This window comes from Phoca vitulina, unplaced genomic scaffold, assembly GCF_004348235.1.
Source record: "Phoca vitulina isolate PV1807 unplaced genomic scaffold, GSC_HSeal_1.0 scaffold10, whole genome shotgun sequence".
Lineage (NCBI taxonomy): Eukaryota > Metazoa > Chordata > Mammalia > Carnivora > Phocidae > Phoca > Phoca vitulina.
In genome coordinates, this window is record NW_022589713.1 from 7,788,688 (window position 1) to 7,812,613 (window position 23,926).

General features: G+C 47.0%; 1 protein-coding gene across 1 annotated transcript; it reads left to right on the top strand.

Annotated features, from left to right (window-relative positions):
- Positions 1 to 2,780: 2,780 nt before the first annotated feature.
- On the top strand, positions 2,781 to 23,307 carry SIAH2 (siah E3 ubiquitin protein ligase 2). The gene is made up of 2 exons (XM_032408452.1): positions 2,781 to 3,748; positions 21,099 to 23,307. Exons 1-2 carry the CDS (start codon positions 3,320 to 3,322, stop codon positions 21,654 to 21,656), a joined length of 987 nt encoding a protein of 328 aa, XP_032264343.1. The 5' UTR covers positions 2,781 to 3,319; the 3' UTR covers positions 21,657 to 23,307.
- Positions 23,308 to 23,926: the final 619 nt, after the last annotated feature.

Consider the following 23,926-nt stretch of genomic DNA (forward strand, 5'->3'; position numbering starts at 1 on the left):
GTCTAGCTGGAGCATTTTTCATTGTGCTCAGCAGTTTAAGGGAGATTAGGGGCTCACCTGGGAGTTGTTTTTTTTTTTTTAAACAAGACCCATCCTGGTATTTTAAAGAAAGAAAGGTTACTCAGTATACCCCTTGTCTTTAAACTGTAACACAAAGGGGGAGAAGGATTAAGGAGAGTGGTCCTGCTTCATACATGTCCCTTTTGTGCAATCCGGACTTAGTGGGTGGGGGATGGAGGCCAACCTGTCCTCCAGCAGATGTGCTAAATGAGTCATGAATCAGGAGATCACAAAAGACTGGGGGACCCCCCCCACCTCCCCAGGCCACAAAGTCATGCATAAAATACAAGCCTGGCAATAGCAGCAACTCCCAAGGACAAACACACAACTCCACATAGCACATATCCCCTTGGGATAGAGAGTGTTCTCGCTCACAGTGCCCATGGTGCAAAGTCCACCTTCCTCTGATTCAAAGCCCCAAAGAAGGAAGAAGAAAGAAGCAGGACCAGAAAGGCCAGTCTGGCAGCCTGGAGAGGTCACTGATGTGGGTCAACCAGCAGGCCTGTCCACTCTTGTCTCCCGTACCTTCAGCAACTGCCCAGAGGAGATTTTTTTTTTCTTTAATCACCCTAGGTCGACCTAATCAAGAGGGCAATGACGTAAAGGAGGAAACAAGAAGAAATTTCTTCATACCACGGGAGGCATCTGACAGGGTAAGAGTGGATAGGTTAGTTGTATTTTTAGAAAAATAAACCAATTGTCTCTGCGGAGAACTGTTTTTCTTGTTCTTTGTTTCAACGTCTCCAAAACCAAATTGCTTTTTGAACCACCATGGCCTAGCTGGCTGGAACACTGGAAGCTCATGCCAACATGGCCAGGGTGGGAACACTGCTTGTCCAGTAAAAGCCAGTATAAGCCCTGGGAGTGCAGGGTACCTGCACTGAGAGGCGAGAGGTGGAGGGAAGGAAAATAAATTCTGGTAATAAATTCTACTCACTTGGGTTTTAAATTAAAAGTGGAAAATATATTTTCTCCAATAAAAGTGAAACCGTGGGTGATTTTTTTTCTATCGGTGTCACTATTATGTTCTGGATGCTCTAAAAAGGTAAAAATGAAATAAATACAATTTAATTTTTTTCCTCGCAAGATCAGCTGAGGAAAGAATTTATGTAAAGTGTGCCCACTAAATTCGGTGCTTTATTACAGGCTCTATAACTGTTTTCCGACCGTGTTGCGAGTGCTAATCTCAACTCCTTAACAAGACTATAAGTAGGAGTTGGGTATAAATGAAAGGGATATAGACTAGTAGTGAAAAGGGGGCTCTGGGGCATTTTCCAACATTATCAGCTGTTTCATCTTGAGCAAATTAATCCCCCTCAACTATAAAATGGGGAAACAACAGTACCCATCATGTAGGGTTGTTACAAAATCCTTAGAACCATCCATGCTTGGCACATAAAACTAGGCAAAACCATTCTCAGAGCCCAAACAATGGCTGGCACATAAGTGTTCAGGAAACATTTACTGAATGATTGAATGACATCATGTCTATTAATTTTTTTCAAGACTTAGATCAAATTTCACCAATTCTATGCAAATATTCTTTCTGGATGCCTTTCTAAGATGAAAGTTTATTTCTTCTGGGCTCTAACAGGATATTTCTTACATGATTTTATTTATTAAATATTCACTAATAGTATTTTTTTAAATACCTGACAATGAAGAAGTGCTTAGGATACGCCAAGTTCTTGGCATTTATCAAACTCATTTAATCCTCGCTGTCCCACTTATAAGGTAGGTACTGTTTTTATCCCACTTTTACAGATGAGAAAACGGAAGCGCAGAGAACTTAAAAGACCTTGCCCAGAGTCACACAGATGGCAAACGCAGGGCGCGGTTCTTCACCCAGTCCTGACTGCTATTCCTTACCACTGTCTGTCCAACAAAGAATCATCCGATTCCTATCTAGGTAGCACCTTTCCCCAATTCCAGCGTCAGTGGCTCATCTTATGCCGAACAGCAATTCGACTGGGCGCATTCAGTATACATTAAATTAGTGCGCGGTTCACTCCGGAGTATCATCACCTCTCTAGGGCTTCGGCTAGTGTGCGGGGCCGCACCTACACCTTGCCTTGGACTTCCACGGGATTTCAAAGACGAGGACGCACCGCGTTGTATTGGAGGGTCTCCCAGTCTTCCTGAGGCCTCAAGACCCAACCCACATTTCTGGCACTCCCTCAGTGATCTCGAACTCTCCTTTTAACCAACGCCTTCCATGATCTCCCTCTCCCTGGCCTGCTATCACGTCAGAGGCGCTCCACTGAACGTCGCCAGGTCCGCCGGTAAATCAATAAAGAGTTTACCTGCTCCCTCCCCACCACCCACCACCCACCACCCCCTCCCCGGGGGACCAAGACTAAGGAGTGGTCCACACCCACCCTTAGCAGCCCAGCACTAGGTCCCGTGCCAGCTGCCGACCCAACCCGAGCCCCTTGCCCTGCTCCCGCCCAAAGCTTCGCGTCCTGACCCAGCGTTCCAGACTCAGCCCGGCTGGCCGCGGCGCACTCCTCCGCTCGCGCGAGGGTGACTCAACCCGGGGAAAGAGAAACCTCACGATTTTTTCCGACCTGTCCAGGGGCGCCGCGTCCCGCCCCGCCCAGCACCCTAGCCCCCGCCCGCCTGAAGCCGTCCTTCTGGTTTGCGCCCGGGGAAACGCCGGCGTGACTCCCCGGGGTGTGGCCTGAGGACTTCGGCGACGCCTTGCCAAAGGGCGGCCCCCTCCTCAACCCGGAAGGCAGAGCCCGCGAGGCAGCGGCGAGCCGGGCATGCTCACTGGCGCGGGCCGGGCCCGCAGCCTGGGCAGAAGAGGCCCGCGCTAGGCGGCCCCCTGCGCTGCCAGCTGGACGCGGGCGGAGTCGGCGCCCCAGCGCAGGGTGGCTCTGCCAGTCCCCGCGCGCCTGAGCGGCCGCACACGTGTCCAGGCGTCACGTCCGCGCGCGCCCCCGGGGCTTGCGTCAGCTGCCGCTTCAGAAGCTGGTGGGCCGGGGTTCTGCGCACCGCTCGGGTTCGGGGCCCGCGACGCCGCCGGGAGGAGGAGTCTGGGGGCGCGGAGGGGTGTTGGGAACGTCGGGGGCCGCGGAGATCGTTGGCGCAGCCCAGTCCCCGGCCTGCCCGGCGCCGGCCGTCTCCGCTGCTCGGTTCCGGGCAGGGCGCGGTGGCGTTGCCTCGGAGCCTGCCGCCCGCGGGGCGTGCACCGCCTTGACCCCGGCGGCCCCGCGGCAGGCAGGCGCCCGCAGTTCCATGGTTGGTTCGGAGCGCGATGAGCCGCCCGTCCTCCACCGGCCCCAGCGCTAACAAACCCTGCAGCAAGCAGCCGCCGCCGCAGCCCCAGCACGCTCCGTCCCCGGCTGCGCCCCCGGCCGCCGCCACCATCTCGGCTGCGGGCCCCGGCTCGTCCGCGGTGCCCGCCGCGGCGGCGGTAATCTCGGGCCCCGGCGGCGGCGGCGGCGGCGGCGGCGGGGCTGGCCCGGTGTCCCCGCAGCACCACGAGCTGACCTCGCTCTTCGAGTGCCCGGTCTGCTTTGACTATGTCCTGCCCCCCATCCTGCAGTGCCAGGCCGGGCACCTGGTATGTAACCAATGCCGCCAGAAGTTGAGCTGCTGCCCGACGTGCAGGGGCGCCCTGACGCCCAGCATCAGGAACTTGGCTATGGAGAAGGTGGCCTCGGCAGTCCTGTTTCCCTGCAAGGTAAGCCCAGGTGCCACCCGCGCACCTTCACCGGGCGATCTCCCGGAACTCCTGTGTCTTCCAGCCCACTCACAGGAGCTGAGAGGCAGGCAGGTGGCATCTCTTATTTTTTAAAAAACAGATGTTTACACTTGTCCACCCTCCCCCATGCCCACCTGTCCACTTTGGGAGTAACTCTGAGCTGACAGTTGCCCCGAGCGCTGACCCCGGACTAATTGGCACGCGATCGTTGTAGAACACATCACAGCTCTCGCCGCCGGGTGCCTGCGTACCCTGCAGAAGTGTGCTTGGTGTGCTCGGTAGGGCTAGGCTGCACCAGTGAAACTTGGACCGGGAAGCTGACTGGGGGGGATTGAGGAGGGAAGAAATGGGCCAGCTAAACGCACCCTTTACCAGCGCTCGGCTTGGAAGGATTGGTGCTCGATTCCTCCTGCGCCCCGCGCCTGCCCTCTGCGCACGCCTGACACGTGGGAGCCCTCAGGAGTGTAGCTAAAAAAAGGGCGCCTACAGCCTGTTTTCCTCCAGCAACAAGAAAACCCTGCAAGCCACGCCTTTCCCTCTCCTAGCCTTCCAAGGACTGGGGAGATTTGTATTTGTACTAAGTGGGGGTGAAAACAAGAGTTGATCAGGAATTTAACTGGAAGGACACGCAAGAGCTGTTAACAGTGCTTCCAAGCCTACCACTTTATTTAGTTTAAAAAGTTATAAGTGCTCTTGCAAAAAATGCAAACCACTCAGAGTCAAGAAAAGTCAAGGGAAAGACCAAGACCTCTCTCCCCCTTTTCCACCATTGTTAGGTTTACTGTGTATTTTTTTCTAGCCATATTTTAATACATTTTCACAGCTGAATATAAAATCGTGGATGTCGGTGTGTGTCACAAAGGTTCATAAGCACACACAATGGACGCAAATTCTCCAGAAATAACTTGTGCAAATTGCTGTTTTAAAGTCATATTATCACGCATATTTTTCTACATCTGAAACGTAGCTCTTTCTCACTGTATTTTAAATGGCTGCATAGTTTTTGTGTGGTCATATTATAGCATCTGTTTACTTACATCTACCACTTGAAAATCTTCAGGAGTAGTTTCAGAGACATACCTCTCTACAGTGCCTCATTATAATCTAGGGCTAGACCATAACGTTCATTTTCTAAACTTAGAAATGGAAATAATGTCATTAATACTTTTGAGTTGTTTTTCTTTTTTCTTTGTAATAGGAACGGTTCTGCCTCTTGGGCCATCTGAGCTGTCTTGCATTTCTCCTTGGTGCTGCTTATTTTTATAGGGCAAGAGCTTATTTTTAAATTAAAAATAGTCCACCAGAGAATTGAAGCTTGGGACTCAAGTCAGTAAAATGAGTGATTTAATTTGGTCTGTGCCCTGCCACAAATCCAGTTTAAAATAGCATATTCAAATAAAGGGTTGAGTCTGTGTTTGGGCTATGGGTTTTCAGTTAACCTTAATAAATTACTCTGCTTTCAACCACTTCTCATAGAATGCTAACTAATTCACCCAGCCCACTAGTTGTTTCTCATCAAATTTGGATAAAATATTTCTATAATTTTTAGGGTCATGAAGAAGGTGGCAGCCTAGTGATCAAGAGAAGATTTGGCGATAGTTGACATAACAGTGGGGGGTATTTGATGTTTGAGATATATTGTGGGGGCTGCCGGGGATGCCCCACAGGATTTCTGGGGAGCTATCTTTTCAGCTCACTTTTTCCCAGAGCTTCGGCAGCTAATAGAAGAAATGGCTGTAGGTGAATTACAGTTCACAAATGAACATTTGGTATCAGTCAGTATTGTGTAATTTATTTTTAAAAAGCAATCTCATAAGAGCGTTTTCTTGGTCCCAAGAGGACGAGAAGGAAACAGTTGTGCTATATAAGGTGTGAAGTTTCACTTTCAGGGTCTAGGATTCTGGTTCCTACTGAAGCATGTTTTCTCCTAATGTGTAATATGCTAGTGAAGCCCTTCTCAAAAAACAGTTCTCTTGGGACTCAGGGGTACTCCGTGTTTCTGACCATGTCAGTGACTCTCTGTGTCCCTATTCTGTATGAATGCAGTTAGGGAACACCATCACTTTGCAAGCTGAAATTAAACAGAGTCAACCATTCCCTTAGAGCCCAGGTGCCAAGTTCAGAAAGTGATCTTGGGGTCACTTCCGTGTGTGAGATTTATGACGCAGGAGAATGCGTGCCTCAACTTTGGTTGACCAATAATCCGAACTATTGACAGGGCAACTCAACCAGTTAGTTTAGATAAACCAAAGTTGGATTTATACAGCAAGCACCAAAGATAGGTCAGTTGAGGAGGACTGAGGGAAAGGGAGTAGTAAGACCTAGGTCAGACTTCAACAAAATAGATCTGTGTAGCTACCTCTTGGCTTGTGCTTGCTCCTGGTAATCACAGGGATTGCCCTGTGACTGCCCCTACCTGCTCTCAGAATCTCTCTCACGTGGGCTGCCTCATGTGAGAGAAACAATGTTGAAGTACCGGAGCCCAGGTCTCCAGAGTAGCCTGGTGCTGCCACTGTTTGCCTGAGAGACCACCTCTTGGGGGCCTTCGTTTCCTCACCTGTAAAGAAAGGGACGAACTGCTTGACTTCTAAGGACCTGTAGCTTCTAGAATACCATGAAAACAAGGGAGGCGGTCCGGACTGGTTATTGGGTGCCCTCTGTATGCCAGCTACTTTGTGAGGGCCATCGTTTTTTAGTTTGCCTTTCTTTTTTTCCAGGTGAAGAAACAAAATGCCTGTAGAGAGATTAAGTGACTTGTCAAGATCAGTAGGCCAGTTCATCAGCCTGCGTCCCAAAGGCACGCATCCTTCGTGCTACATAGTGATTATGTATCTGAGCCTTTATTCCAGGGCTCCACACTGTAACTTAAGGTTGACACCAGTAACAAAACCATCTGATCGGATGAATTTACCAGCTCTGACGGGGACATCCCAATGAGACAACATACATGTTCACTATAAAATTCACTGGCAGGAATTTTATAAGACATGTGGGATGGGAAGGCCAGGGGGAAATAGCCTGCAAACCTAATATTGAGGGGCATGTCACCAGTCCACAGCTCTGGACTGCCCATGCTTCCGTTGGCCCAAAAACAGATTTGTTGCCAAATAGCTTCCTTACAGAGGTATGGGGCCACTTAATTAAAGGCTAGAGTGTTGCCAGCGTCTTTGATAGAGGGCATCACGTGCATTGTTAGCTCAGGTCTCCTTTTAAGAAAAGGATCTCTATCAGAGTAGGGCTCTCTTCCACTTGTGATATTTTTAGTCCATTCTATGGCTTGCTCTGCGCCTGAGAAGTTTTGACATCCTGTTCCCATATCTCAAACCCACCGTCTCTCAGTGGAGCGTGGGTATAGGGTGAGAAGTGAAGGTTGACACATCTGTGCCCCCACTCAACAGTATATTTTATTTTAATATCAGCCAAGTATTTCTCTCCACAACTGTAGGGAATGCTAAACCACTCCAGCCCACTTACACTATGATACATTTTCTCTCCATTTTTTTTTTTTTGGTTTCTTTTCTCTCAAAGTTTCCAGTAGCACATCTCCAAATAATTATTGAACTGGAAAGCCTAAGTCAGACAAGTCTTCCCTGCATTTGGGTTGTGACAGTGTTGTTTTTATTCCTTAAAATAAAAAGCCAGATAACCCCATTGAAAGTTCAAGCCTCTTCAGTGTGGACAAACCTAAATGCCAGCAGGGACAGGTGATGCAGGAGAGAGGTACCTGACTCGTGGCCCCAGAGTTCAGGAGACCTCAAGGAGCAGTAGAGATGGGAGCCAGAGAACACACCTCCGAAGAGGACAACTTGTGCTCAACTCTGGATGATTGGCAGGGGTGGGAGTATGGATGCAGCAGGCCAGACCTTTGGGTTTTTTCAAGAAAAGCCAGAAATCTGAATTTTTAAAATGCGAAATATCTCCATTTTCTTAACATTGGCCGAATTCATATTTAAATCTAGAACTTACAGGCCAAACCCACATGTCTGCAGACCAGATTCTGCCTGCCAGTGCGACCTCTGATCTGGTTCCCTCTCAGAAAGCATTCACTGAGCCTGGAAGTTTTCATTTTACTCTTACCATACATGAACTTTGGAATTCTGAGAGGTCCCAACTGTAAGTGATTTTATAGCTTATTTTCATCTGTGTTTTGCCAAGAGAATATTCTATTCTGGCCCCCTGGGAAACCTGAACTGTTGTCCTAGTGCCTACATGTTTGACTTTGAACAGGTCAGTTTATTTCTTTGGACCTGAGTGTCTTTAAGAGAAAGAGTTGGACTAAATCATTGTATCAAGAATCTTGTGGGGCGCCCGAGTGGCTCAGTCGGTTCAGTCTCCCTGTGGCTCATGTCATGATCTCGGGGTCCTGAGATCAAGCCCCATGTCGGGCTCCCTGCTCAGTGGGGAGTCTGCTTCTCCCTCTCCCTTTGCCCCTCCCCACCACCCATGTGCTCTCTCTCTGCTCGCTCTCTCACTCTCTCAGATAAATAAAATCTTTTTAAAAACTAAAAAAAAAAAAAAAAAACAACAATCTTTTTGTGCCCTGAAATTTCAGAATCTAGTAAACTGTTCCAGGGAAGAGAGCACTAGGCCAGAGACAGAACTGGGTCCCCATCCTGGCTTTGTTTGACCTCGGTCCAGTCACATACTTCCCTGAGCTTGTCTATCTGTCAAAAAGAATGGAGGTAATACCTAGCTGATGGGTGCTCTGAGATCAGATTAGAGCTATTAAGTCTTTTGCTTCATCATTTCAAATGGAAGGTGGGTGGTATCAGGGTGGTTGCTAGGTGATGGGTGATCAGTCACCTAGAAGTCTGAAAGGATACGTCAATTTTCCAGAACCATTTCAAAGATCTTTTCTTCATCTAAAAAGTTCCCCTAAGACGAAGATCATTTACTTGGGATATTATCCCTATGGTCCTCACTAGTGCCTGAAGTTGGACAGGCTTACTCATGAAAGCATGCGCCAGCAAGCACCGGAGTCCACATACACTGATGGGGAGGCTCAAGATTTTCAAGAACACAATTGACAGTTTTTCAGTGTAAAATTAAGAACAGAAGCACTAGGGTGCCTGGGTGGCTCAGTTGGTTAAGCTTCTGCCTTCGGCTCAGGTCATGATCCCAGGGTCCTGGGATCGAGTCCTGCATCAGGCTCTCTGTTTAGCAGGGAGTCTGCTTCTCCCTCTGTGCTCTCCCTCTCTCTCTCTCAAACAAATAAATAAAATCTTAAAAAAAAAAAAAACAGAAGCACTAGAAATGCTGTGTCGGAGCACTAACATTTAATGCTGATTCTTCACATAGTTGGCAGCCACTTTTCACAGGTCATCACCTCCTACAGCCAGGAGTCAATCATTGTTACTTAAAGTTGACCTTTGGTACGACCAGAAAGGGGGAGAACCAAAAGGTACAGCAGGTCTGGCCTATAAAATCCCCATCCTGAGATTAGATTAGATTCTGCTGTTCTGTGTTAGATCCCTTTTTTGAAGCTCCATAAAAAGTGCCATATGTGGGACGCCTGGGTGGCTCAGTCGTTAAGCGTCTGCCTTCGGCTCAGGTCATGATCCCAGGGTCCTGGGATCGAGCCCCGCATCGGGCTCCCTGCTCTGCGGGAAGCCTGCTTCTCTCTCTCCCACTCCCCCTGCTTGTGTTCCCTCTCTCGCTGTGTCTCTCTCTGTCAAATAAATAAATAAAATCTTTAAAAAAGAAAAAAAAATTAAAAAAAAAAAAAAAAAGTGCCATATGTGTTTGACTACAGTAAGACCTCCCTATAAAATGTCTTAAGAGGGGGTGCCTGGGTGGCTCAGTTGTTAAGCGGCTGCCTTCAGCTCAGGTCACGATCCCAGGGTCCTGGGATCAAGCCCCGTATCGGGCTCCCTGCTCTGCGGGAAGCCTGCTTCTCCCTCTCCCACTCCCCCTGTTTGTGCTCTCTCTCTCGCTGTGTCTCTCTCTGTCAAATAAGTATATAAAATCTTTTTAAAAAATAAAAAGTAAAATGTCTTAAGAGCCAGACATCTGGGCATCTGACAAAATTTGCGAACAGTGGCATCTCTCATTCAAACTCATAAGGTCCCCACTCCTGAGAGGGGCACACAGTAGGTACACATTTGCTGAAGTGAATGCCCAGCCTTCGGGGCCATTGTGTATTGCTAGCAGGTTGTGCAGGGCGTGATTATACATGGGGCAGTAGAATGTGACAACACTCTGCACATCCTGAAAAAGAAAATAAGAAAGCTAAAAAGTTTTCCTGATTAAGTGTATCTTTATATTAAACCTGAGAGTGTACTTTCAAAGGCTTAGAAGAGATACTGAAAATTCTCTAGCAGAATTTCATCAGCTTTACCCCAGATACCCATCTAGCTCCATTAGTTTTTTAAAAATTGAGAAACGGTTCTCATTTCCAGTTTCTGCGTGATTTTTAGATGGTATGGTATCTGTGAGTAAAAGGTTACCCGCGCCGCAAAAACCCTCCCCCCCCCCCCCCCCCCCCCCCCAGTTTTCAGCCACAGATACTATAGATGGATGAAAGATACACCTGTGTTAAATGTGTGGGCCTGGGCCCTATTTTAAAACTTTGAGTCAACAAAGGTAGTATTTTTGGGTTACTCCTTCCCGAGGCTACCTCTTACTCTAGTAGTTTGGAGGGAAGCCCTATTTGAACCTCCTAGTCTAGATCCCTGCTCCATCCCCACACTAGGGGTTTGGTGACCTCTCCAAACCTCAGTGGCTCCTTGGTAAAATGGGGTACAGATTGGGTTGCCATGAGGATCAAACACGGTAAGAATTCATGCAAAGAGCCTAGCACAGCCCCAGCACAGGAGAAACACTAAATAAATGTGCACAGTTAGAAGCTAGCAGAAAACAAATGGCGAGTGTCTGAGGTCAGGTCCAAGCATAGCCTTGAAAAAGAAAAAAAAAGAATGTTTTCTCCCACAGATTCCCCCACTGAGCTTCTCTTCCCTCCTCCTAATCATGTAGGTTTTCATACAGCTGGGTACATTGACCCTGGCATTGGTTTTCCAGTGACAAGACTTACTTTTTTCATTTCTTTATTGCTTTTAGAAGAGAAAGCCTAGTCAGATTAGGCAACGTTTTTTAATGTGTATATTTTATTTTATACATTATAAAACATGGGTTTGGTTTGTTTTTTTTTAAGTAGGTTGCATGCCCAGCATGGTGCCCAACGTGGGGCTTGAATTCACGACCCTGAGATCAAGACCTGAGCTGAGATCCAGACTTGGGACGCTTAACCAACAGACACACAGAAGCCCCTATAAAATATGTTTTTAAAAGTTATGATCATTATTTTTAAATGTAGAATATATAAAATATAAAATCTCATAACAATCCTCCCACCTAGAAATAACCACTACACCATTTTTGCATAAGTCCTTACAAACTTACCTCTACATCAATGGAGTTTTTTCACTCAAAGAAAAGCAGGTAAGATAGGGAAACCACATGCTATTTCATAACATTTTTTCGTCTAACACATCGTGACTGCTTTTCAAGATTGGTAACTAGTCTTAAAGGTCATGTTTAATGGCTGCATAATACTACAATAGGACCAGGGTTATTTAACCAAGCTCCCGTTTGTGGTCATTTAAATCATTCTGTTTTCTTACTGTTGAAAAAATTATTTTTTAAAGTACTGCTATAACAATCCTTGTGCATAAGAAAGTAATTATTACCTAATGATAACTTCCTAGAAGTTGGGTGGTAGGGCCCAAGGGTATGTATAGAAATCAAAAAGCTTTTGATAGCAGCCAAATTGCGTTCTCACTTGAGATCCTTCACAATTGAGTGCCCATGTCTCGCCAGCCAGCATCACCTACAATGGGTGTTACCCTTTTGGTTTTCTTAATGCTACTGCCTGCCTTTTCTCCGTGGTGTAACCTCAGGCCAGAGCTGGCTCCTCCTGATTACCTACCAACTTTTCATCACATCCACCCTTGCCTGGGAATCTCCTGCAGCCTCTCCCTCCTACAAACCATCTCAGCCCAGCCAGTCGTTGCCCCATCCCCAACCTCACCCTTCTGAAACTCTGAGTCTAACGGTGGAGACAGACGTGTGAGCAGCGCCCTTCGGAAGTAGTAGGAAGGAGCAGAGGAGTCTGGAGACCTCCCAGCAGTGGTGGGGTCAGAGCTACCTTATGAAGGACAAGCAGCAGTTTGCCCAGGAAGAAGGAAGGGATGTTAGATCCTGAGGGGGTTATGTAGGGAGGCCGGTGGAGCTGCTTGTCAGAAGGTTGTTTACCTTGTCTGAACTAGGTGCATGATCTCATTATTTTCCTATTTACTTTGTAAAGGAAACAGGACACAGTATCCTCTCGGAGCGATTTGCCTGAAGTCATGCAGTTTGTAAGTTCAGGGGACAGAAACTCCAGAATGGGTGTTGTATTACCCACACAGTGTCTCTTCTACCTCAACCTCGTGCCTCTTCCGCTACCCACTTCACCCCACTTCACCCCACTGAGGAACAGTGGTTCCGCCTTCCCATTCCAAAATCACATAATGGCTTTTGGAGGGATGACAGTGGTACCAGAAGGGCCCTCTTCTTGGGATTGCCAGGTAAAACACGGGATGCCCACTTAAAATTGAATTGCAGAGAAACAATTTTTGGGGTAATTTCAGATTTTTTTATTTATTATTATTTTTTTAGTGTAAATATAACCCAAACATCACCTGAGACGTACCGGGCATCTCATATTTTTAGTTGCTAAATCTAGCAACCCTAACACTTAAGTCTTCTGGTGAATTCGATTGCTTTAGTTGAGAGATAAAGACTGTGGAGGGTTGTAGCACGGTTTGAAGCATGTCAGAACAGTTAATGTGATTATGCAGGGGGAGGCTGGCCTAGGAGAGGAAAGGCATATTGAAAAAGAGGGGGCAAGGTACTAGGAGTGTGGCATAAAGCCTTCAACTCCGGCTCTTACGTTAAGGTGCTTTTGTTTGCTTGAACCTACACTCTGAAGGGACCTTACCAAACTGGTTCTCCAAGACAGTGTGTGGTCCCTGGCTAACTCTGGCCATGGTCAGGTGAGAAGCGTATTTGGTCAAAAGTCAACTTTTGTTTAAACCTTCTACGATTAAAAACCAGCCCCTGCCAGTCCAAGGAGTCTTTGTAAGGCCAGATGCACCTTGCCCCCCACCCCCCCCAATAGCAGGATGTTCTCTGATGACTGCGCTAATAATACGCCGAAGTCTTCCACCAAGACACCTTTAGTAAAAAAGCTATCTGCAGCAGGGGGCTTGTCAGGGTTCTCTGAGGCAGGAGGAGGAATTTTTGAGCCCGAGATTTGAATTAGAATTGCCTTCTCAGGAAGAAAGGTAATGAAGTTTAGATGTCAGTATTTTGTTAGTCTCACCACTGTTTGAGGGTCCCGGAGCCCAGTGATACCACCTTCTCGTGTTAGTATCCGTGAAAGCTTTATGGCATCACTGGCAGAGGATTCTCTCTCTGCACCACCTCATCGTGGAGGTAAGGAATCTACCGTTTGGGTTAGGGAAGATCCACCAAGGTTCTTAGAGGAAGGATGCTAGACAGATGCAGGTTGAGCATCACAATTAAGGCACAAGAAGAGAGTTCACTTTCTCCTGTTGCCTGGGTCTGCACTTCATCAGAGTCCAGGGATGAGTTGACGGTTTCGTGGACGCACTCGGAGCTGATGTGGTGGGCTGCATTAGTGCCCACAGACACAAGGCGCCTGAGCTCTAACTATATGCTTTTTTTATATATATCAGGAAGGATATAGAACATTTTTTTATTTAAGATTTTATTTATTTGACACACACAGAGAAGCACGCTCACAAGCAGGGGGAGCGACAGGCAGGGGCAGAGGGAGAAGCAGGCTCCCCGCTGAGCAGGGAGCCCGATGCGGGACTCGATCCCAGGACCCTGGGCCGAAGGCAGACATTTAAGCAACTGAGCCACCCAGGCGCCCCGCTCTAACTGTATTCTACCAGTGGTTGTAAACTCACTTTAAGCAAGAGGAATATATAGCCGTCTGAATGACAACAGTATCGTCGTTTCTCCATCTATGTGAGGTTTCAGAAAAGCTTCAAACACGCCCATCCCAAATAGTTTATGTAAATAAAATATGTGAAAAGCATTTATCAAAAATAACAAACCCACACTGGCTGAAGTCTGAAATAAACATTTTTCCTCATATGATCTTAAGGTCTATTGAATTTTTTAAAATTCTAAGTTCCATAGTAAGACTTCTAATTAAAGTAAAATTAACACACACAGTGGAGAACAGTCATCTTCTGCAGGTAAATCTAATATGTATTCATTTATCTACACATATCAGGTGGGTGGGAAGCAGGCAATAAATCAGTAAATCAATAAACAAAATTAATAGACCCATAAGTTAACTAGAAAATAACCTGGGATCATCATCCACTGATATCTTGAGGGCAGATTAACACACTTTAGTCACTAAGGAGCTAGTTTGAATTGCTAGAAGTCCTTTTTTAAAGTGGTAAAGTCTAAGTTTAATCTCCGGTTAAAACGTAAGTTTCACCATGATTTGATTCTGTACAAGGCTTAGCTACAACTCCCATTTGAATAAGTCGCAAGAGTGTTGAGAAGATAGAGACCTCTACCAGTAGTCCCCTAATTATCTGCTGATCAGGCATAATAAGTTATACCACCGGGAGCTCATCCTTCCAGCCAAACTCATACACAACTCTGATTCCATCTATGGGTTCACCCCCGCAGTAGTAAAAGGGGTTTACCTGTGTAAGCAAAAGGGGGTGTGGGGAGCTTCATTCCTGGAGCCTCTTTCTAACATGTCTGGAGTCAAATAGAGGAGTTTCCCATGAACCACTAAGCATGGTGGATAATGAAACTGCAGTAGCCAGAAACTACATATAGTCCAGGCCCACAGATTTGTAAGGTGCCCACAAACTTTTAAAGGATCAGAGGAGTAATGGAGAAGGCTTTATCTTCCATGGGTTGCAGGGAAGTCAGAGAAGTGTTGGTTATTATAACAACGATGTCTTCTTCATTGAAAAATTTGACTGGTTCACTACAATGAGTTCCAAGAGCTTCTTGTAAAACAAAAACTATTGACTGACTTCTGTTTATCTGTAGATACGCTCTTAAAAGTATATTTTCTTAAAAAAAATAACCTAGTATAATAAAACAATTCATTCAGCCTTCTCTGCCAAAAGAATCTCTATTCCATAAAGGATAAATACGCTAACTTAGTCTCTGAATTTTTTAACACATTTTTATTTTTATATGATTTCAAATGTCCACAACAGTCATAATACAAAACTATTCTTATATACCCTTTATCCAAATTCACCAATTGTTTCCTTTTTGCCTCATTTGCTTTATCATTTTGGGTGCTCTCTATTCTTACATACATTTATTTAGCCATTTCAATGTAAAATGCAGGTGTCCTGCCCCTTTGCCGCTAAATACTGCACTAGGTTTCTCCTAAAAACAAGGACGTCTGCTTGTATAATTATGGTCCAGTTATCAAAATCAGGAAATGTGACATGCATAGATACTAGTATCTACTCCACAGTCCGTATTCAAACGTCAGTTGCTGCCCCAATAATGCCCTTTGTGGCAGTTTTGGTTTCCCAGTCTGGGGTCCTGCATCACATTCAGCCATATGTGTGCATTTCGTGATCATTACAGCTCATCAGATGGACAGAGAAGCTCAGTTTGCTTGTGGTTACTCTCAGACAAGGTCATTGCTTGGATTTAATTCAAAAGTTGATGAGCATCAACAACAAAATATTGAGTGTGCTTTGTTTTTCCTGAGACACTCTCCTTTGAGGCGCCAGCAGATACTTTGCTAATAAATTTCAGTTTCCTAGGAGGTGTAAGCAGGCAGAGGCAGGGCGGTTACCCCACAGTCCCCGAGCAGGGACGTGCCCCTGCCCAGAGCTCAGGGCGCCTCCATTGTAGTAGACTGTTGATTGTTGAAGCTCAGGAAATCCTTCTTGAATTGCACGGACTCACATTTAATTAAATAGATTAAGTGACTAGTTCTAAACCAGTCACAAGATCCGTGACCTTCACTAGCACCCCAGCTAAGCAGGGTTATTCTGTTGATATACTCATTCCATAAACAAATACAATGTGACTGTGTTTATTAGGTAAATAACAGGTGTCTAGTGTTTGTTTTCTGACGTACCTCATCATATTTGTAAGTAAACAGGTTTCTGTGCCAAAAAAGGAAACTCTCCCTAAATTCAACTGAAATACAACCTTCATACCCCATGCCCAGGAAAAGAATTGGCACTATTTACTGCTTTCTACAAAGACTTAAAAAGGAGGCATGGGGTCACACATTGCCCTTTATGGCAGAACGTGTTTGCACAAGACTTTTGAGCCACCGCAACCTGAAAAGTTGCTAAAGAGAAGTCAGAAATGTTATTTCAACATTTGTTTCTCATTCTGCTGGGTCATCTTCCCGCTCCCTATGTCTTCTTGAGCTTTGGGCTTCTGTGCGTGGTTGTGTCTCTGTCCCCCTCCCCCAAAAGAGGTTGACTTAAAGTGAATTCCCTCCTCACCCCACCCCCAGGGGACATGCGCAGCTGTTCCCCAGTGGAGAAAGCTCATTTATAGCTGTGGACGTGTGCCGGGGGCACACAGGCAGCCCAGGTGTGTGCAGGAAGAGCCAGGCATCTCAAGGGAAGCAGGCATCCTCTGAACCCTCCCTGTTTGGTGGGGCAAAGCCCTAACCAGAGTGTGCAAAGTGAAACCTCAGAACCTTCTTGCCAGGTACCAGCGAAGTCGGGAGGGCCTAATTACTGGGTACTTACTGGCGAGGCGCTGCTCCTCATTCCTTAGGGAGAGGCGCTTTCAGGGCTGTCTTTCTCCCTGCAATCCAGGGAAGAAGTCACTATTAGGACCTGCTTCTAAAAGCAATCCATCCGTGGACCCTGGGTCTTGTGTGTGGTGGGTTGGGGACTGGAGGTCCAGGCAGATGTGAATTCTTTCTTTTACTTCAAAATATTCTTTGACTCCTAAGCGATTGTGTACCATGAAAGAGCACTCGATGAAGAGCAGGGGAGTGCAGGGCTCTGCCTGCAGTGTGGCCTCGAACGGCGGAGTAGCCCAGATGAGTCAGTCAGGCTGTAAAACGGGTAGAACTAGCAGCCTAGCCTACCTCCATGGTTTGCAAACAACCGAGTTCTAGTTGTGTGTCTCAGCTGGCGGCTGGTGTCCTCGGTAGCGCCCGTTGGGCAGGGCAGTGACCAGCCTGACCTGCTTACTGGTGTGGGCCCCTCCTCACAGCTGTCATTGTGGCTGCCCAGCCAGGTTTTGTCATCCATCAAAATCAACCCCAGGCCGTTTTGCCCCTCCCCAGACATTTGGCCATGCCTGTGACATTTCTGGTTGTCACAGTGGGGGAGGGGAAGATTGCTACTGGCATCCAGTGGGTAGAGGCCAAGGATGCTGCTAACCAGCCTACAATACACAGCACAGCCCCCACCACAAAGGATTATCTGGTCTAAAACATCAGTACAGCTATTCCACCACTTTTTGAATGTTCACTTGACGTTACTTTGCTTTTATAAAAGACCTGTTTGTGCTAACCAAAAGAAATCCGAAGAGGATTTTCAGTATTACCAAAAAAAAAAAAAAAAGGCAGAAAGGGAAAATAGCATTCAGCATTTCTTTTGCAGTGCGCATCCTGAGCAGCAGGAGTGGCCTCGCCAAGCTCCTTTCCTGGGACCTACACTCAGCATCTCAGCATCAACACTCCGTAGCTTTGAACTGCATCTGTGAGCATCTGTGCTTTATCTCAGTTGATTTTGTGCATCCGTTAGCAAGATGTGTCCTAAGGTATCAGAAAAGCCCAAGAGAGGTTATTTTTTGGAACTAGGAATGCTCGAAAATTTTTCCATATAAGTTAATGGTAATTGCTTCTTTGCCTTCTGCCATTTGTCTTCCGAAGGGTTTCATGGGAACACTGTAGTTTCAGATATCGGGGAAAACCTGTAGTGCTACCGTAGAGAATCCCGGAAAATAAACTAAATTGTCAGTCAAGTCCCCGAAGGAATCTGGACCTGCCTTCTCATTTAGGTTGTATCCCCTACTGTTTGCTCCGCTCACCCCATGCTAGAACCAGATGGAACTGCTCCATCCATCGTCTACTTTGCCCACAGTGAAGCTTTCCGTCTCTCCTCCTCATCCCATCCCCACTTTGAAATCACCTGTCACCCCTCTGGTCATCCTTCGCGTAGCTCTCTGTACTTTTGATATTTGTGAGTTGTTTGTTGCTTGGTGTGGCCCCTCTCGACAGGAACCACCACAAGGGTCTGCAGTGGATTCCCTCTGGGTGCTCTAGGACAGAGGTTGGCAGTTCTTAGGAACCCTTGGCGCCTGTCGGGAAAACGCAAGCTAGGGGCCAGGGTCATTTGGGTGTGCTGCTCAGAGGCACCTAGATAGTTCTGCAATGTCAGGGAATCCATAGACCCCGAACCTTCCCTCCGATCCCTGGATGAAAGCCCCTATTCCAGAACAATGCCGAGACAGTAACAAGGCTGAAGTGTGGCGTAAGAGTGCGTGTGTCTGTGCGTGCATGAGTGCACACCTATTTAAAGTGTAGATTTTTCTTTTTAGAGATCATCTCTTACCTAGTCATCGTAAAAGTAGCACCAGTGGTCATGAAGACATGCCCTCACCCATGATGGAAAAGAGAAGGAATAGATTGGCTTTAAAGTTCAGCTTGTTTAGAAAAAGCAGAGTAAGCACCTCATACTTTAAAAATATATTTATTTAAGGGGCGCCTGGGTGGCTCAGTTGTTAAGCATCTGCCTTCGGCTCGGGTCATGATCCCAGGGTCCTGGGATTGAGCCCCACGTCGGGCTCCCTGCTCCACGGGAGGCCTGCTTCTCCCTCTCCCATTCCCCCTGCTTGTGTTCCCTCTCCCGCTGTGTCTCTGTCAAATAAATAAATAGTCTTTAAAATATATTTATTTATTTATTTATTTAAGTTAATAGAGGCTGTAGCAAGACTTTTTTTTGTAAGGTCATTGTCCACACAAATGCTCAGTAATGCCTTTTCTATTTGTGTCGCTTGGGGGAGGTTCCCTGTTCTCTATATTTGGGTCGAAGGAAGAGTGTCTGGCTTGTAGGGCAAACCAAATAATTCCGAATATAAATAAATATTCTACCTGAGCTACACGAGAAAAAGTTCTAAAATAATCGCTGGACGATAAATATTTGTTGTACATCTGAGTCCGTGACCATGGAGTGGTTTGGGGCTTTGGGTCAGGGAAGAGGTGCAGGTGGTACTTTTCTGGACGCTCTTTGCCAAAGTTCATCGCGTTCCTGGAGTTGTTCGTGGGCAGCTGTGGTAAACAGCCCATTCTGAAACTTCTTCAGATCCAGAGATTAGGGGCTTGTTTCGGCCAGAGAATGTTCCAGGCTTTGGGCTAATTCTTGCTATTTTTATTGTGTGTAATGTGTGCGTTTAAAGTGGACATAAATGCCTCACCCATCACTCACAGAAGAACATCAGAAGGTTCTGTATTCCTAACCACGCTCTAGATTTAAAACAGAGTTAATAGGGATTTGGGTGTTTGAAGGCCTTACTGTTAGAAACACCAAGTAGAAATATATATGGATAAATTAAAGTTTGTTTCTCCTTCTGATGATAAAGTTTTTTATACCCCGTGCCTTTAAAATTAGCCCATGGTTCAGAAAGGCGAATAAGCACTCCCTATGGGCAAAGTAAATAGCAGGGAACTACTTCTACCAGTTTCCACTGAAGGTTGCTATAATCCACTTTAGGTATAGGGGAGGAGCCAGCTGCATTTCTTTCTTGAAGCCACCCCCTCCTTCCTTGCTAGGGGAGATTCATCTCCCTAAGAGTGGAGCCGGCCCTCTCAGTGACTGTAGCTTAGGGTCCTGTATGGAGAAGGTGCTCGGTGCCTGCTTGTTGCAAGTGATAAATTCATCTACAAAGGTTAGAATTTGACTGACTTAAAGTTTATAAGGGGTTTATTCCTTCCGCAGGATATAGAGAACCAAAAACAGACGTGAGGCTTTGTTTTGTGAGCAGATGGACACCGCGTCGTAGGCATAGGACCCGGCCCTGCCCTCATTTGCTGTCTTCCTGTCTGGGGAAGGGGTGGGAGAATCCAAGTGAGGTAACCCAGACAGTTTACCTGCCAGTGCTCCGACTCCCTACTTTCACCCAAAAAGGTGATTCAGCTCTCCTTATTCTTTACAAGACAACAGTGCAGTTCTCTGGGCAAGTGTCTACTTGTGGGCTGATTCCCCATCTGGTATCTAGGAATTAACACTGTCATTCTTGTGAAGGTTGGGAGCAGGAGTCTAATTCCTTTTGGTGTGGTCTTTTCCCAAGATAGGTGTGATTTATTCATCAGAAATGTCATCCCAAGTGCAGGGAGAAAAAGGTTTTGTCCCTACCCTATTATGGCAGCATTGAGGGACTGGCTGTATCCCAATCCTCGCCTGGGAGCCTACCCTGGGACCACTTTAGTTCCCCTGCCTCCGGGGCCTGGCATGAGGGCCTGACCTATCTGGTCATGAAGATGGGCGCTGGGACTTGAGGAAGCGGTCTGGGCCCTTCTCATTTTTAACCTCCACTGGCTGGAACCAAACTAGCCAACAGGGTCCTGAGTTAGTACCCAAAAGTATGTCCAAAGCCCCTTGGGGTTGGGGGGTTAAAAGGTGGAGAAAATGAGGTAATATTTCTAGCGATGTGAGGGGGGTCCAGCCCTCTCCTGCCCTGGCTGGTCACTCCGGCCGGCAAGAGCGGGGACCGTCCCACAGCCTTCCTGCCAGTCACTGATTTGAGCTAGGAAGAAGGCGCAGGGGACAACCAAGAGGGGCTCTACCGCTTTCCTAATTGTCTTTAGGGGAAAACCAGTCTGGAGGCCACATATCCCTTGCCCAACCCTATGCCTAAGCCATTTTAAATTTTACAAAATTCTTTAAATTCACAGAAAACATGGGGCAGGCCAGGTTTTCTAGGGCTGGCTCAGCAATCCTGTTTGAGAGCGCTTCACTGGTACGTTTTCGGCGATGTTGGAACGGCATGCCGTCCCTTCCTGGGGGAGGAAATTCCCCCGATTTTCTGGCCGGCGGTATCGATGACCGGTGCGAACGGAGGCTTGTTAGTCATAACTCTTTAGCTCCCCTGGAGCAGGCTTGTTAATAACTCTTTAGCTCCCCTGGAGCAGGCTTGTTAGTCGTAACTCTTTAGCTCCCCTGGAGCGAGCGTAGTTGGAACGAGGCTGGAGTTCAAGGCCGGGCAGCGCACGTGGGCGAGCCCTCTCGGCGGAGTTGTGCGCAGGCCCGGTGGCTCACGGCGTTTCTTTCCGCTCTTGCAGTACGCCACGACGGGCTGCTCCCTGACCCTGCACCACACGGAGAAGCCAGAGCACGAAGACATCTGTGAATACCGCCCCTACTCCTGCCCTTGCCCCGGGGCCTCCTGCAAGTGGCAGGGGTCCTTGGAAGCCGTGATGTCCCATCTCATGCACGCCCACAAAAGCATCACCACCCTGCAGGGAGAAGACATCGTCTTCCTAGCCACGGACATTAACCTGCCGGGGGCCGTCGACTGGGTGATGATGCAGTCGTGCTTCGGCCACCACTTCATGCTGGTGCTGGAGAAGCAAGAGAAGTACGAGGGCCACCAGCAGTTCTTCGCCATCGTGCTGCTCATCGGCACCCGCAAGCAAGCCGAGAACTTTGCCTACAGACTGGAGCTGAACGGGAACCGGCGGAGACTGACCTGGGAGGCCACGCCCCGGTCCATCCACGACGGCGTGGCGGCGGCCATCATGAACAGCGACTGCCTTGTGTTTGACACAGCCATAGCGCATCTGTTTGCGGATAATGGCAACCTTGGCATCAATGTGACCATTTCTACGTGTTGTCCATGAGGCGCCGCAGTTATTTGGGCCCAGGGCTCTATGGGGAATAAAGGTTTTTACAGATGTTCTATTCGCTGTGTCTTCACGGATCAAGACCCACAGTTAACCCCATGTTCTGTTTGAACAAGCAGCTTCCCATCTGGCATTGGCCCAACAGAGTTCATTAAACAGGGATGAATGCGGTTGGCCTGCTAGTCATTTGGAGTCTGTTCTGTGATCTAAAATCAACTTTGTTATTAAATTTTATTTACTTCCTGAACAGCACTTGACAGGTTGCTCAGGGCTCCTGTAGACCAGTACGTTAGGAATTGGAGGCTCCTTCCTGCCTGACTCCCTCTCTTGGTTCCTCCAAGTGGACAAAAGCACAGTGACTGTCGATAGATTCCTTAACTTTTACCTTTTTAGGGGAGTAGGAATTGTTTTAATGCATTTTAAACAGTGTTCTCAAACTGGATGGCTAGCGAATAGGCATAGAATCACCTGTAGTACTCATCTGAAACATCCAGATCTGGGGAGCCTGTGAATTTAACAATCTCATCAGGTGATTCTGTTCGACAATAAAGTTTGAGAATTGCTGGATTAAATTGTGGAAAGGGTCCAGATTTTAAAGGTGCTTTACGATTGCCCTCTACTGATACTGTTTGTCTTTCTACTATTTCATGCCCCCACCACCTACCATTCCCAAATTAAAACCAGAACTGCAGATCCCCATGAACACACTCCTGAGATTTGGTCACTCTCTTGTGTTTGGGGTGAATTGCCTAGGAAAGCAAATCATATGGCCACTGATAGTTACCACATAGTTTTTGCTCATCACTAGTACAGATGACCTGTTTACATGTGGCTTCCCTCAGAGGCCATCCTTGACTGTAGATGGTGGGAAAGACTAGATCAGTAGAGTTGGAAAAGCTTTATAACCAGTGTCATATGCTTGCTATTTAAAGGTATGTGTTGGATTGTTGTTGTTTTTTGCCACATTCACTTTAGTTTTTTAATAAATATTTTCCAAAAATGAATATTGTGCTTCTTTTTCCCAGTTGTATGATGTTTATGTATTGGGTGCTTACTGTGTACAGGTGCATGAAACCTCACCACTACCTTGGGCTTGCAGCTATCACTATTTCCACATGAAGAAACAGTCATTTGTCCAAGGTCCTGACACGGGTCTGTCTTAGAACTGGGGTCCAAACTCACTTCCCTGAACCATGCACAGTCCTTGGTGTTACTGGTCTCTTCCTTGGAGATGTTCTTTCAAGTGCCAGCACTTGTGGAAGAAGAGTATTTCCCCCGTGTTACAGAATCAGAAGGAAGAGCCTTGGCTAAAGCTGACGTCCAGAGTGTCCCGGGTTTGAGCCAGGGTGACCCACTCTCTCAGTCCCAATCCTGAACTGTCAAAGGAATTCAGAATATTAGCCCCATATGCCTGGTGCGGATGGAAGACTGCTTAACTGAGCGGCCCAATGACATTAGTGTAGCACCCAATGGAAGGGATGGCTTTAAAGTTGTTTCCGTCTTTTAGGTGAGATGCAGTGTTGAGTTTTTATCCAGGATAGAGTTCTGACAGTTAAGGAAGGTTCTAGAAAGTTTCATTGTACACAGCTCGGCCACAGACATTTCTGCCACGAGTGTTTTTGCCACAAACATTTTCACTGCCTAACTAATTGGCCATAAGGCAATTTTGCCATGAAAGACAAAAACCACAAAAAATAAAAGTGGGAGATTCATTAAAAAGGACATAATGAGGGGCGCCTGGGTGGCTCAGATGGTTAAGCATCTGCCTTCGGCTCAGGTCATGGTCCCAGGGTCCTGGGATCAAGCCCCGCATTATTGGGCTCCTTGCTCCACGGGGAGCCTGCTTCTCCCTCTCCCACTCCCCTGCTTGTGTTCCCTCTCTCGCTGTGTCTCCCTCTGTCAAATAAAATCTTTAAAAAAAAAAAAAGGGACATAATGAAGCATGAAAAATAACAAAACAAAAAGACTTTATTGTGGAATACAAAGTATTTTTTTAGAGAGAGAGTGTGGGAGCGGGGTGGGGGGAGGGAGAGGCAGAAGGAGAGGGAAAGGGAGAGAGAATCTTCAGCAGGCTCCATGCCCAGCATGGAGCCCAACACGGAGCTCTATCTCACGACCCTGAGATCATGACCTGAGCCAAAATCAAGAGTCAGACGCTTAACTGACTTGAGCCACCCAGGTGCCCCAGAATACAAAATATTTGAATACATTTAAAACATGTGTAAAACGTGATACTGCACAAATAACTGATTTTACTTGGTGGATTA